This window comes from Barbatula barbatula (genome assembly GCF_947034865.1).
Source record: "Barbatula barbatula genome assembly, chromosome: 15".
Classification (NCBI taxonomy): Eukaryota; Metazoa; Chordata; class Actinopteri; order Cypriniformes; family Nemacheilidae; genus Barbatula; species Barbatula barbatula.
Genome location: NC_136778.1, coordinates 3,610,523 through 3,625,171, shown reverse-complemented (window position 1 = coordinate 3,625,171; position 14,649 = coordinate 3,610,523). Strand labels below are relative to the sequence as shown.

The following is a 14,649-nucleotide window of genomic DNA, read 5'->3' as shown; positions in this document are numbered from 1 at the left end:
CCTTCAGACTCTCAAAAACAAACAACATCAGGAAATTACACAAACCCCAGAAGAACTGCGAACACACACCACTGAACAATAAAGACATATGAAGGTCAACCATCAGTCTGAAGGACAGACCATGAGCTAACCTGTTTTAACAGTACTTTTAAATGCCACAAAACTATTATTTTAAGGATTTAGGGGCCTTAACAACCTTCCAAGAGCACCTCAAGATGACAGTTTAGAATTAGACGAAACAAAGAATTTTTTGATTTGATTTTTATATTGAATATCATTGTTTTTTAGTTAGGCCAAGCTCTAGAATATTTTATTGGGTAGAAAATGTGAGTGATGGGGTCCTGAAGTAATTAAAACTTGGCGATCCACTAATTTTAATTCTATGGGAAAAATGCTTCTTATTTTCAAAAGCTTTTATAAATAAAGAAATTTGGCCTGAAATTGAGGATTGTCTTGGTTAAACAAAGGTATGCGCTTGGAATAAAATGAAATCTGTTTTACCTTTATAGAATGTGCCAAATACTTGAAATATAAAATAAAAAAAAGTGGAAAACATAAGAAAAAGCGAATGTTTAAGTAAACAAAAATGTACTTATAAATAAATAATGAGAAATTGGTTTTAATGGTTTGTATATTGCCTTGATCTACTTTTTCCAGCTATGAGCTGCACGGCAGAAGAGACGGAAAAGCCCCTGATGGAGGACAGCCTGAGGACGAAACTGGTGGAGGTGTGTCAGCTGAGGAAAGACATCGATGATCTGCGGACGGTGATCTCAGACCGTTACGCACAGGACATGGGCGACAACTGTGTGACGCAATGATGCTCGATGCGAAGGTTGATCTGTCTACAGCTCATAAAAGGAAATAAAATCCACACCATGAGAACACTTTGTGACTACAAAAGGCTGGACCAGGCTGTGAATCCAGTTTACAAGGATGTGTTTTTGTTTGTTTTATTCATGCTGGAGACATCAGTGGTCTTCATATTTAAGGTGGCGAGTTCCTCGCACTGCGTTTTTGAGTTTAGATCCGTTCTAAGATTCGTCTGAAAGGGAGACTGGAGCATCGTGTGTTCTCTAAAGTGCCTTGTGATCTTCCTTCTATGAACTGTGTAACTCCAAATTTCGACGCGTCACAAACTTCATTTTCCCAGAGAAGCTGGCGCATCATCTCCTCAAGAGCCGCAGGTCGACGTTTTCAAGCAAAACCGTCCTCCATTCCCAAAAGTATTTTGTCCATCTGAAGTGTGTTTGCGTGCTTGTTTGGTACTTGCGTGTTTGTTTCGGTCAGGGGGATGTGAACAATTTGGTCTTCCGTAAAAACGAAAGCGTTCCATGTAAAAAGAAATGACTGCAGAGGAATTCAGGTTAATGTATTCAGGACACCGTTTCACTTTGTTAATTAGACTGAAATATGAGGTTCTTTTTTAGTCTTTTAGAAATGTCACGGCACAATTCAGAAGTCACACACGCTCAGATCCAAAGTCAAGGACGGGAGAATCTTCAGCAGACGTTACGTTTGTTTGAACACATTTGCTATAATTTGGCTCAGATATATAATGCAAAACCTTTTCACTCAGGTATTTTGGTTGAGATGTTGTTTTAGAAGGGATTTGAACTTTGTGAGTTTTTTGTGTCAGTAATTTCATTTCGACCCCAAGCTGAATTTGTACTCCATAATGTATAAAATCCACCGGTCATGTCAACTTTTGCACAAACTCTGAATGCACCAAGGTGACGAATGTCTGATATTTACAAACATCTATATATTAATTCTGCTTCCGTGACTAATGTTGTATTGTAATATATTTAGCATGTGGGTTGTGTCATGTGCATGTGCATCATTTTCTTTTCAGTGTATTCAAAGTTAAAGGAGTAGATAAAAACCCAACTGTATACTGGGCTATGCAACTTCACGTTAACCAGCATTGCACACCTTCACAGATATTGTAATAATCTGTGCCTTTATGAATCTATGAAGCAGAACCAGAGAGACATGTTCTTATGGACATTTCCAAACTATCAGACGGAAGTGTCACAAGATTTTATTTCATAAAGGTGCAGTTAGGCGAAGCCATATCCTCAAGCAATGCATATTTATTCTCAGGCAGTGAGCTGCTAATAATCTGACAGAACGTGTGTAGTACCCATCATTGTGCATTAGACGCTAGTGTATCTGATAGCATGTGGTATTGTGTATTTTTGCGTTTGAAACGTTACAAAAAAGGAAAGTGCATCGATTGACATGACCGATTTACTGTGGACTGAAAGCCACTGGTTGGCTTTCAAGTACGTGTACATTTCTGGACGTTTTTTAACTTTTCCAGCTAGATTTTACAAATGCCAAAGTTCTATTTATGTACAAATTCTCGAAGGTATTATCTATTTTTCCATTTTGTAAAATGCTTTTTCATTTGTACAAAGGTCAAATAAAGTATTTTTCTATATAGCGTTTAATCTTCTTGCAAATAAATTGAACCAAAGACTGGTCAGAATGGAAAATGTATATTTTACTTTAAAATGTGAAACCAGACAATGCAAAAAGCTTTAGATATTCGTCCTGGAGAATGATGAATATGCAACAAAGCAGTTCTTTTGGAAAGAAATTTGAGTTTTAACAAAATAACTTAAATGTTTTGTCTCAAAGAACAAGTTAAAAGACAGGTTTCACCATTTCACAAAAAAGGCACAGAGTGTAGTATAGTGTGAAGGTGCTTTAATAGTAAATCAGCAACCTTGCGATATACAATGATGCACAGATCACCTCACGTTAAATTTGATAGTTACGATAAAAAAACCTCAGTGATCATTTGAGCTAAAACTGACACATTTCATAACAGGAAGATTTAAGCCCGTCTTCATTATGGCACTTAAATCGGCATATGATCATATTCTCAATACAACGCTAAAACCTTAGAGAGTTAATAATTTAAAAAGGTATAAAATTTGGTTAAAAAAAAAATCACCCCACAAAAGGGAAGCATTAAAAAAATCAGCTTATAAAAGTTTAGGCTAGGCCACGCTAAGTTCATAGGCTGCGAGTGTGGTGAGATGGCTTAGACTGGCGTGGGCACACTCCAGAACCATTCCCTTCACCGCATGCAGATAGATCTCCTGACCCGAGTTAAGGTACAGCCACATGAGTCGACTCAGCTGGGCCGTCGGTGTGTCCCCGTGCAAACTCTCTGTATAGACAAAGATATGATTACTTTCAAACGTATGTCACCTTTGTGAATGCAACAATACATTTGAGACTGCAAATGATCCTCTGCACACAATATTTACACAAAAAACATTTAAGAACAGAAAATGTGTCAAAAAAGTAACGTAAATCAAAACTTGGAAAGAGACAAAGAACACTGTTGCCCTAAGGCACCAAAGTCCATTGAAGATCAAGAAAGTACAAGATTTTAAAAACGATACACCAAACAAAACATCTTGCAAATGTTAACATTATCCTTATTTATATAAAAACTATAAATATAAATCATTTTTAAATTGATACTCTACAGTATACATTTCATTGTTTTAGGCCAAATACTGCCACGAAAATTTGAATTGCTCGATTAAATTTTCCATTTCAAATCCGCATTTCTAGCTGTTTTGTGGTCCTTCCAAGGTATGTTGAATTTCAACAAATACATATTTCCTAAATACAAATTCACAAAAATGATCATTTTACCTAAACGCCTATAAAGATTACATTTTAAAATCAGAAAAATGGTCTCTGAAACATCTACATTTTTTCTGCGCTGTGTATGAAAAAACAAACAGATCTCTGCCTTGTGTTTTAATCAACTGAGAAAACAGCGATTATCACCAAAGAGAAGAGAGCTGAAAGGTCCCCGATACAGCAGATATGAACAAGTGAAACCAGAACCCATATTGTCAAGACAGTAAACAAGACAAACTGCCTGAAGTCTGAGCCCACAAATACACTGACCATCATTCCAGCCCCGGCGGGTCACAGCGAGATGGAACAACCTCCTCATAAATCCTCATCAAAAACATCATATCATTCGTCTGACGGATTGGCTTTCGAACAGAAATTACCCAGCATTCTAATACGGTTCAACTTCCTCACTGACCTCAGTGTGAATGGACTTAGAGATCTGACATCACTGCCAATCTTCATTTGTAAAACACACGCTGAATGCATTTCAAGTGTTACTCTGTCTGTTCGATTCGACAATACATCACGGTGAACCTGGGTGTTCGATGATGGTACGACATGCTAAATGGCCTTTACATCCAAACCTAACAGCCTTGTTTTCCTTCACACTAAATTAAAAATATTATCTAACATTGCGTTGTCATTCTACTTGGCTCAAGGCCTCATACACTGAGCTCGGGAGAGAGAACACAATGCAAATGTTTTATGGCCTGTAGACTGCTCCGCTAAGACACGGGAGTAAAGATTCAAAACGCACAATTGTAGTTTTAGTGCCGACTATACCAAAAACAAGTAGGTTTGACCAGAAACCCCCAGCTGATGTTAGATGTTAATGAGCTGATCTAATGAATACAGTAATTCACAAAGAACAGCAAAGCGAGACTTAAGGGCTCCGCAAGAAAACAAAACCAACAGCTATGACTCCTTTTATCCAGGGAACTAATTTATTATACTGGATCCATCTAATGAGTTATCAATGGCCGGTCCCTTTGCGTTGTCATTCATAGATTAATACACAAAACAGCTCTGTTGTGTTTCCGGACACATCGCACATCAAACCCTAACTGAACAAACCTTGAGAGATCTTGGTGTCAAACTCCAGCAGTGTGTAGAGCTGCTCGGGGAGCATCTGTCGGGCCCAGGTATTCTCTTCCAGGTAAATCCAGTCGCAAATCAGCCTCTTTCTACGCAAGAAACCTTGCACGTGATTCAGATACACAGAGTTACCCGAGACGAGATACAGCCTTGAAGAAAAAAAAAAAAATAACACGATATGTGCATGAGCTGAAGGCAACAGACTAGTCAAATGATGTTCTTGAAAAGAAGCCACAATGAGAATTTAAAAAGTAAACAATGTCATTAAAATTTTTTGGACATTTCCAAACAACCTGCATCTTTGAACGCTTTTCCACCCTCGCGCCGAATCGTTCCACACCGTGCCGATCCGTGCCAGCCGGTACGTAAATGGTTTCATTTTCCACCGCAGTGCTGATAATGGACATTTTGAGAATGTAAACACAAACGCGTCACACGCACTTTCATTAGCACGATTCAGGACAGTTAGAATACCGTGCCGAACCAGGCACACGTGGAAACATAACCGTAACAGACGGTTCGGCGGGATGGTGGAAAAGCGCTCTTAAAACTAGTACTCACAGAGAAAGAAATAGTTAGAAGTGCTAAATAACATGCTTCCCATGGAAGGCCACTGGTGGATTGTTGTTAAGTCTTTCTTTATGAGCAAATAACAAATATTCAACAACTAAACAAAAACCTTCCATTGCACAAAATGAATAATTGCTGACAAACATGTACTTCAATATTGCCTCCAGCATACATTTTGACATCCGGCAGTAATCATCAAAATATATTTGGAAGAATGCTTGTAACCAAACAGTTCTTTTGACGACGATAGTAGGAAAAATTGCTTCATAAACGTCTTTGTTGTGTTGAACGCAGAAGATGTTTAGAAAAATGTAAGAAAGCAAACAATTCTGGGGCATATTGACTACCATTGTAATCGTTCCACTATGGTAGTCAATGGTGGATACAAACGGTTTCGTTACAACCAAAATATCTGAAAAAAAATCTGTGTTCATCAGAACAAAAAAAGATAGATTTGGAACAACTTGAACGAGAGTAAACAAAGACAGAATTAAAATTTTTGGCTGAACTGTGTCTTTCATACTTAAAATATCTCAAAGATTGAAAACCGTCTCCTTTACATTCATGGCTATTTCATTATAATGGTTGCTTTGGTCTTGATAATTGCTTAAGTACTGGGACGGATCACTTGAGTTGATATGATATGATATTAAATTAAGCCAAAATCTCTCTTTCACTTATCCGTTTCCCGAACGTGTGCTTGAAAGCTTCAAATCACTTTCTTGAGCAACACAACCCCCTTAGCACTGCACACTACTGTTCTCCGTGTACACCAGATAGACAAAGTGGATTTGGGCTGACATTAGATGAGAGGTTCAGTCCATGCTTTTTGAGATCAGTCACCATGCACTTCAAAGATACCATCGACGGGCTGCGGATCTCACCCCATCAGTTACTGCAGGCTATTTGTTTGAAGCTGTCAGCGGTGCCCGCATCTCCACCCCGCACGTTCTCCCGGCATCAAAGCCAAGCACTCGTGAAGCTCACGCCTTTCCTTACTTGTTTTTAACCAAAGCGATTGCCATTCAAATGGCACAGCAGCAAGTTCCATGAATGGTAATCTGACGGACAATAAGAGGACACCAGCAAAAATAACACTTTACGGATACGAACTGCCATGATATTTGTGTAACACTGTCAGACTCATTTGATCAGTTTGTTTTCCCGGAGAACCGAACCCGTGACCTTTGTACCGCTAATGCAATCCTCGCCCCAACTAAGCTACAGGAACATTTATTTTTGCTCTCAAACAGAGAACAACTAAAAATAAAACAAGAGAGGCTTTTGGTAAATCCCTAGCTTTCAGTGCATCCCTGCTTACACATCACAATCCCGCTTCTGTTTTCTCACGGATAAAGAACAGACAATCAGGCAGGACTGACTTGTAGTACGGGAGCGTCTCGATCATCTTCCAGTTGACATAATTGACGGCCGTCTCCTCCAGCGTGCAGACGCGGGTCATCTGGACTTTGGCCACCTGCCAGAAGCGCTCGTGTTCGATGAGCTTCTCCTGCATCTCTCGCCTCAGCAGGAGATACACACCCTCCAGCGTGTCTTCATAGATCTGTCAACAACACGTCAATAGCTTTATGTTTCACACGGCAAATAAGGACACTGAACATTCCGTCTGGCTTTGCTTCAAAAGCGCATGCATGTCGGGGAACAGGCCTGGGTTTGCATATACAGTACGTACATCAATAGAGGTGTCGTCGCAATATAGTGTGCACTGTGATGTGTTGTTTTGGTAGTGCCTTCATAGTGTCAGTGCAGTGACGTCCTAGGTGAAATAAGCCGTCTGTAAAAAATAAATCGGACCTTTGTCCTTGGACGCACGAGTTCGGCATAAAACAGCGCAGAATCTTGGGACAGTCTGCATGCGCATACATAGAGTGAGACACGCACAGATTCGATAATCCATTTAGACAGCCATTAGATAGGAGCGTCTGCTCAAGCTGTGACCTGTGAAATCCTTTGCGCCGTCTAGTGAAATGAGGATTCACAACACTGCGGCAATTTTCAAGAACACATCCTCACAACAACTCAGAAGAGAGATGTACGTCAGGACGGACCGAGAAACACTCAAGTTATTCGTGACGAATGTATTAACACGCAACAATGCCCACCAGGGACTCAAACTGCGATTTTTGATTGCAATATTATTGCGTATCAATTCCGCACCTTTCTTCGCTTCAGTCGGCCCCAGTCACGTCCCAAGATCCAGGCCACTAGAGACTTGCACATGGAGAAGTAGTTTTCAACAGTCCGAATCCCTGATGGAAAGAAAGCAGCACAGGCAGAACATGAGCAGATATTCCAAGGGCCTGCAGCGTTAATATCTGATCGACAGATTCTGTTACCATCAGACAGACCAGTACGGGTTCCTCAAGAGAGACAACTGTGATTAAATTCAATCAAACACAGCAACGACGAAGTGCACAATAAGGTTATTTTCTACCATCATGTCCTACCCAAACTCTCATCTCCTCGGGCCAGTCTGCCCCTCCAGTAATCGCTGGTGATGGGATGGAGGGAGGCCAGATACCTCACATCACAGAGAGTCTCTCCCCAGGTGGCCACCTTGCTCTTGCTGTGTTTCTTCCACTGCAGGAAAATGGATCGCAGCTGCTTGTTGTACGGTGCCGGCTGACGAAACAGCCAGTAAGTGAAGAGCCACTGGAACCTGCACTGGATGTACTGATGGTACATGTTCTCCAGCTCCGAGTGGTCTACAGGCAACGAGATAGAAAGTGTAAAGTGACAGACAATGTTTTTTACTCCGTTTGCATATTTGCACACCGCAAATGCTTTGCCAAAACAAATGTGCAATTTCTCATGCCAATAAAGCACAAGTTGGCATTAACATGTAATCAGGTTAGATTAAGCATATTTGGGAGCCCCCTTCCAACTGGGAAGGATAACAGTAGGGAGTGAGGCGATGGGTTGGAGGAGGGATGCTGCAAAACGGTCACGGTAAAGAGGCAAGGGACGGCTTAATATAGCATCTACTCTGCGCTGATTGGTTGGATTACTTATCGCGCTCCCCCCGAACTAAATTAAATAAACACCGTTATATAAATAGAAATAGAGGCACACCTTTCTGAAACCTCATCTTTAACCAGGCTCAGATAGAAGCTTAAATTCTGGGTTGGGGGAATGTGGAAATTTAGAAATCATTTATAACTAAAAACTAATTTTGTAAAGAGATATCTTTATCAACATCTTATTTTAAACGTGTGTTTATATTTCTATTTGCATCATTTCGATTTTCTTTCCATAAAGCACTTTCCACAAGTAGAAACCGCTAGTTTGCTTATGCATTTAAGAATTATCAGTACTCCCAATGTAGAAATAAAACAATCGATGATACTGAAAATACATTTGTTGCATATTTGTTTATTTTTATCAAGAGGCTTATTTTAATAAGGGCTGTTCAATGATTTACATTATATGTGTGTGTGGACTGTGATATTTCTTTTGTTTTCATAAACACTCTTAAATGTATAAAGTATAATTAGAAAAATATTTGCATGTATATATATATATATATATACACACACAATCTATATAAAGACTGATTTTGACATATTTCTTAAGTGTATACATGTATGTGTTTATAAATAAAAAACTAAGATGCACAGTTAACAGACATACAGTCTATTATGCAACCACAAACATTTATTCTAGATACGATTAATCCTGAATAATTGTTGAACAGCCCTAATTTTAATAGAGATAAAATAAACAATATCAAATTAAACTTTTACAGTCTACGGTTTACCTCAGTATGAGAGCTGTCCGTTTGTTAGTTGTTATTAAATGTTTTGTTTGTTATATGTTATACTCTTGTACAGCACTTTAGTAAAAACTTGCTCAACTCAAAGTTTATTTATGGAGCATTATACATCACAAAAATGTCAAGCCAAGTAATATAGAAATGTAATTTAATATGTCTGTAAGTGTTATACTTCAAAATGTAAAAATTAAATATTGAAGAAAAGTGATTTAATATGTGGAGCATCATCAGATCGCAAATACCAGATGAGGACAAACTATGAATCACAGACGCGTCACGTCATTCAGAACACAAACATTACATCCCAACTCCTCAAGCACCGGTCCATCACTGAACTTTGATGTGACTCAACAGCTCAAAACACTGAATTAAAACACTACTCTTCAAACAGTCCATTACTGTTGTAGGGCAACAAGAAAAGCACACAGCAAAGACGTCTGAAAGGTCAGCCAGACCAAAGCCTACTTTCCAGATCTCATGATGTCCTTTTGGTTGGGACAAAAAATAAAATAAGGTCGAAAGCAACTAATAGTGTATTGAGTGACATTTTCAAATCCCGTCAACACTGACAGTGGATTAGGACTAGATGAGATTTCCTAAATGAACAATATATTCTGATATAAAAGTGAATTTGGTTGTGGCCCTAAATGGAAATTCTTATTTGTTCAACAACCAAGCGAGGTTTCATTCGATTTCTCACCATTGTTCTGGTGTTGGATGAGAACATGTTGAAAGACCATCGTCAAGCTACCGTGATGCTTCAATGCAAGATGATAGAGTTCCCTCCATTCAAACTTGAGGGTCTCACTATCTTCAGTTTTCTCTGTAAGTGCAAGCAAAACAAACCCATTCGGTCTTAGTTTCTATTTAAACAATTTGCAAAAAGATTAATAAAAAAATACACGGTTTAATAGTTTCCATTACCACTAGGCCTACCAATGAAGAACCAGTAACCAAAAATGTAATCCATCACAATTTTGCACCTTGAATCTTTTCCTGGAAGAGATCTGCTGTGATGCCCCACAGATTCTCCACATCCTCGCAGGGAAGCGTCACGGAGGGCAGGGGAACGCTCTCCTCCAGCACGAGCCACTGGATCCAGTAGCGATGAGGCGAGAGCGGGATCTCCACGAAGAGTTTCTCTTGAAGCGCTCGGTTACAGTGGATGTTTCTGAAGAGAGATCTCCACATAAAAACCAAGCGGAAGGCGGTTTTGGCAGTTACGGGACACCTGGCGTAGGTATGTGAAAGGCTGACCCCAAACGAATCCTGTGGAGATTTGGGAGGAGACAAACTATACACTTACACCCAAGCGACGAAGTTTGGCGGCATGAATGACACCGTGAACTCGTGTAGAAGAAAATATTAATTTGTTTTTGTAAAATGGTCCATTTATCGATATCGATAAATATCGATATTTTTTATTGATAGTAACTTGCAAAATACTGTGCATTTCTTAAAATTTCTAACACTTTCTTGGATAGCCAGCGTTATGTTTTACCTCAAGTCTAACATGGGTTCTAAATGAAGAGTTTGGTTCCAAAATTCATTAAAAAACATGTTTACAATATAAATCATACATTTGGTTTGTTTTGAATTAAGCCATTATAACAAAACAGCTAACAAACATAACATAAATAAGTTAACTCCGCTTTTTATGTTTTTCTTGAATTGTATTGCGTTAGTTAGCAGTTTTCTTTTTGTTATAATGTCTCGAATCAAAACAAACCAACTGAAGTTTGATATTATTGGACTGCGCAAAATAAACATGATTTTAATTAATTTTGGAACAAAACTCTTAAAATGTACTTTCTGTAAAAAGTATGGACGGGATACATTTAATTACGGCTTTAAAGTAATAATACAAATCTTGATTTAGAAACATTTAAAACGAATGCAATACATTTATGCCATTCGGTAACATTTCGATGCAACTAAATTTACCTGGAAGTGTCGCGACCACAAAGAGTTGCAGGAACAAACTCGGAACAAAATACTGCAGGTGCTGCCGAGCCTGAGCAGCGACATCGGGTCCAAATATCTCAATATAAGAAGCAGGACCTCGTCGCTTAAATGTAACAAACCCGTGTCGTGGTCGCTGCTTTCAAACGAAACGTCTGCCGCGGTCTCCTCGTCTGTGGCAGCAGTCAGGCCGGAGAATTGTTCCAACAACTCCCGCTCCCAGGACGTGCTGAGGTCTGCCATACCTGTGCAGGTGTAACCGCCTCGCTGCCAGCCATCTCTCAGGTGTTAAAGGTTAGGAAGAAACCACCTGAGAGGTCAAAGGGTACCGAATCGCTAATGGCAAGGCGCGCTGCGCATGACCGGTCGTCGGATGACATCAAAGTACCGCGAGAGCGATTCAAAGGCACTGCATTGGTTTCGCTCTCGCGGTACTGTGATGTCATAAAGCAGACTGTAGCTCATGAACGCGTTGTCTGGCAACCTACCCGAAGCAACGGGGAAAGGAGCGAGAATTTAACCCGCCGAGCCAATCAGGTAACGACTTGGACGTTAAATAATAAATATTCATGAGCCAAACGCGTGCCCTATTTATTTCCGGCAGCAAAAATAGATTTTTTATTTGCATTGTGTTTGTTATGGTAATTTATTTGATATCTTGAGTAATTTTTCTCCTTTTACCAGGTATTTCGGGGAGATTTTTGAGTTAAGTTTCTCAAATACAGTAAGAAAAAGAAAGATTGTGTTTTACTAGGGACTGCTTAAAATATAAATCGTTAATTATTCTTTAATAATTTGTTAACACACTATTTCATTAAGTATAGGTATTTACCGAAGGGGCTAAACCATTGTAATATATTGTGATGTAGTTAAAAGACAAGAGGAGTACACATTTACAATAAATTAACTGCATTTGAAGGAGAATATGTATTTTTCACCATTACAATGTGCAATATGTGTATTATGTGCGATTAATCATACGTTTTTGGGGAATTCGCGTTTTTCAAGTTTAAGACAAATATATTTTATTTTAAGCAAGTCAGACACATTAAGAATTTCCAATATTAAAATGAGAACCAAAACATACAAAATGATAATAATAAAGCAAACAATATTCAGATATCTGTTCAGAAAACTTTACACGTGTATACTTGACTTAATCAGAATAAGACCAAAAAGAAGATTAATAGGTTTTAAACAGTAAAACAAAAGAACAAGTGCGGTAAAACTCTTACAAGTTTACAATCGATTGCTATTACACAGGCCAAATGAGGGTATCCCATCTTGGCAGGATTCAAACAAACAATGTGACAAATATATAAAAATGAACATGAAATTACAGTTAAAGGGTAAAAACATTTTTTCCTCTTTTTTCTGACTGATGGAATTATGTTTCATTTTTAGCAGATACAAATACAATCATGACGAGTTGTCGAATACTGATGGCATTATTTTAGAGGTCATGATCAATGTAACCCACAATAATATTACATATGCAAGGCACTGGCTCAAATCAGCATTTTAAATCTCAGAATGCCGTTTTCCAGAAACGTTGTCGTCAATTAAAACTCCTAGACATACATTATTCATGAAACGGTAATAATGCAAACCATGTCAAATTACAATGAACCCCTTTGTCCTCAATTGAGAAAATAAAACATTCACAATTGAGTACTTGGACAAACGGTCAGCACAAATCCTTCTTAACACATCGTTTGCTCGTGGGGTGGTGATATCTCTATACATGATGGATCTGATAACTCAGATATACAGAAGTCACCGCTACCTACAGTATTCACAGTTCATGATCACAGTGTACTCGTTTGCTAATTTTGTGATTACATCATTCAGTGATCATTATTATTTTCTACAGACTGCGGGCGGAGCATTGGATGATTGGTGTAAAGAAGCCCCGCCCCCCTTCAGGCTACCCGTATACGAGGCTCCTCCTCCATTTCCTGACGGAGGCTCGTATAGGTCACTGAAGGCTCGTGGGGGCCCACGGTAGGCGTGTCTGTAATAGCATTTCCTGTGTTGCGGAACTGTTTGTAAACGCGAGGGTCCTGTGCCACGTAGGTGGAGGAAGAGGAGTAGAGGACCAGTCCCAGCATGATGATGAAGAACGACAGCAGGTAAAGCCCTGAAAACTAAAAACAGATAAACCACATAAATATATATACTCAACTTAATAAAAATTTAAAGTGTGAACGATTACTATGATGAAGAATGCCTTTATACAGTATATAATATTATATATTGAAAAAATGCAGACTTTTACAACAAAAAACAATCTTTTAAAGGAATAGCCAAACATTCATTTGGGATAACTAGCTTTGCATAGATTGTTTATTCAAAAGAGGAATAAAAAAATATACAAGGTTGTAAAAAATAAGGTGCTTCAAAAGGTTCTTCGATGCCAAAGAAGAAGCTTTTTCATCTAAATGGTTCCACAAAGAACCTTTAACATCCAAATAACTTTTTTATTAGTGATGAAACAGCACATTGATGCAATTGACTCACTTAGTAAATGTTCAAAAGCTGTAAGTGTGTCTATGATTTTAATTATGATGCCTTAATAAATAAACCAGTGGTTAATATGTATACTGGTAAATAACAACACATAACTGTAATTCAATGTAGGAGAAAACCCATTTAACCCATTTGGCAATGATACATGAATAAAAACATGAGCACAATAGTTTCTCATCTGTAAGTCTGAGGTGTGGATGAGCACTAAAAACATTCCCGCCTGGCTTGGGTCACGTGATGACCCTCTATGCCTATGGTGTCTCTGATGTGTCTAACAATTACATATTGCCTTCAGTCTTGTCCAACAAGAGCAGGATGAAGTGGGTTTTTTTCGGCTACTCTCATCACCTGGTCAACATAATGGCTAAAAGCTCTAATGAGACCCACAAGACCATCAGTATGACACAGCAAACACAGGCCGAGCAGAAGCAAATGTAGTGTTAAGGCATACATGTGTGCACACAGGCATACATTTTTGCTGGCACACTTCCTCTGAAACCCCTGCAGTGATGGACAATAGACATTTGAAGTCTGGAGAAACAGAGAATGTTAAATTAACTTTGACACTTTCTCGCATTGTTCCTTCTTTGCCTTGAGCCACTCCAGTAGAAAAACAAAAAATCTGATACATTTCAGTGCAACTTTGTGCTTTCCCCCGTTTAAAGTAAAAGCTCAGCCAAAACAAATTCAGATTGTTTACTCATGCCGAACATAAAGTAAAAGAAGCATTTTCTATAAATAGTGTGCAGATATAATCACCGCACATCTTTGAATCTCAGCATCTTCAAAGCAGATGAAAGAGACACATAAGACCACTGCAATGTGAAAAATCCTGCGTGTATATTTCCTGGTTTCGTATGGGAGTCGTAACAATGCAGACCACAGGACACAAATTAGGCAGATGGCTCTGCCAGACGTGTGGAAGAGCGAGCACAGCCTCAGCGGTCTTCGGTATCAGAGCTGGCAAGAGTAATATTTGCTGGAAAGGAATACATTCTCTTTCCATTGCTGTTGTGTCAGGTTGCTAT

At 38.9% G+C, this 14,649-nt stretch overlaps 3 protein-coding genes across 5 annotated transcripts in view; 1 reads left to right on the top strand and 2 right to left on the bottom strand.

Annotated features, from left to right (window-relative positions):
* cep85l (centrosomal protein 85L) overlaps window positions 1–2,497 on the top strand; it is a 42,857-nt gene extending 40,360 nt beyond the window's left edge. For 2 of the 3 annotated variants that reach the window (XM_079474859.1, XM_079474860.1), the window contains one exon: window positions 658–2,447. In XM_079474859.1, coding sequence (XP_079330985.1) covers window positions 658–821 — 164 coding nt within the window. In that variant the 3' untranslated portion in view covers window positions 822–2,447. Of the gene's footprint in view, window positions 1–657 lie in introns of all 3 variants that reach the window. The other variant, XM_079474858.1, reaches the window with a different exon arrangement.
* Window positions 2,405–11,406, bottom strand: LOC306904773 (uncharacterized protein). The gene is made up of 8 exons (XM_079474865.1): window positions 11,075–11,406; window positions 10,114–10,399; window positions 9,831–9,953; window positions 7,806–8,063; window positions 7,516–7,607; window positions 6,720–6,901; window positions 4,747–4,916; window positions 2,405–3,184 (listed from the first exon to the last, which is right to left on the bottom strand). Exons 1-8 carry the CDS (start codon window positions 11,333–11,335, stop codon window positions 3,012–3,014), a joined length of 1,545 nt encoding a protein of 514 aa, XP_079330991.1. The 5' UTR covers window positions 11,336–11,406; the 3' UTR covers window positions 2,405–3,011.
* A 690-nt stretch (window positions 11,407–12,096) lies between these two features.
* Window positions 12,097–14,649, bottom strand: part of slc35f1 (solute carrier family 35 member F1) — a 47,802-nt gene continuing 45,249 nt past the window's right edge. The window contains exon 8 of the mRNA XM_079475530.1: window positions 12,097–13,239. Coding sequence (XP_079331656.1) covers window positions 13,015–13,239 — 225 coding nt within the window. The 3' untranslated portion in view covers window positions 12,097–13,014. The remainder of the gene's footprint in view (window positions 13,240–14,649) is intronic.

What these genes read in the sequence shown, in the direction of transcription:
- LOC306904773 (XM_079474865.1), bottom strand. Translation starts at nt 11,335, where the DNA reads ATGGCAGACCTCAGCACGTCCTGGGAGCGGGAGTTGTTGGAACAATTC. An exon ending in CTTCCAGGAAAAGATTCAAG is followed by an intron (nt 9,954 to 10,113) that starts GTGCAAAATTGT and finishes TTGCACTTACAG; the next exon opens with AGAAAACTGAAGATAGTGAG. An exon ending in CCGAGGAGATGAGAGTTTGG is followed by an intron (nt 7,608 to 7,805) that starts GTAGGACATGAT and finishes TCTTTCCATCAG; the next exon opens with GGATTCGGACTGTTGAAAAC.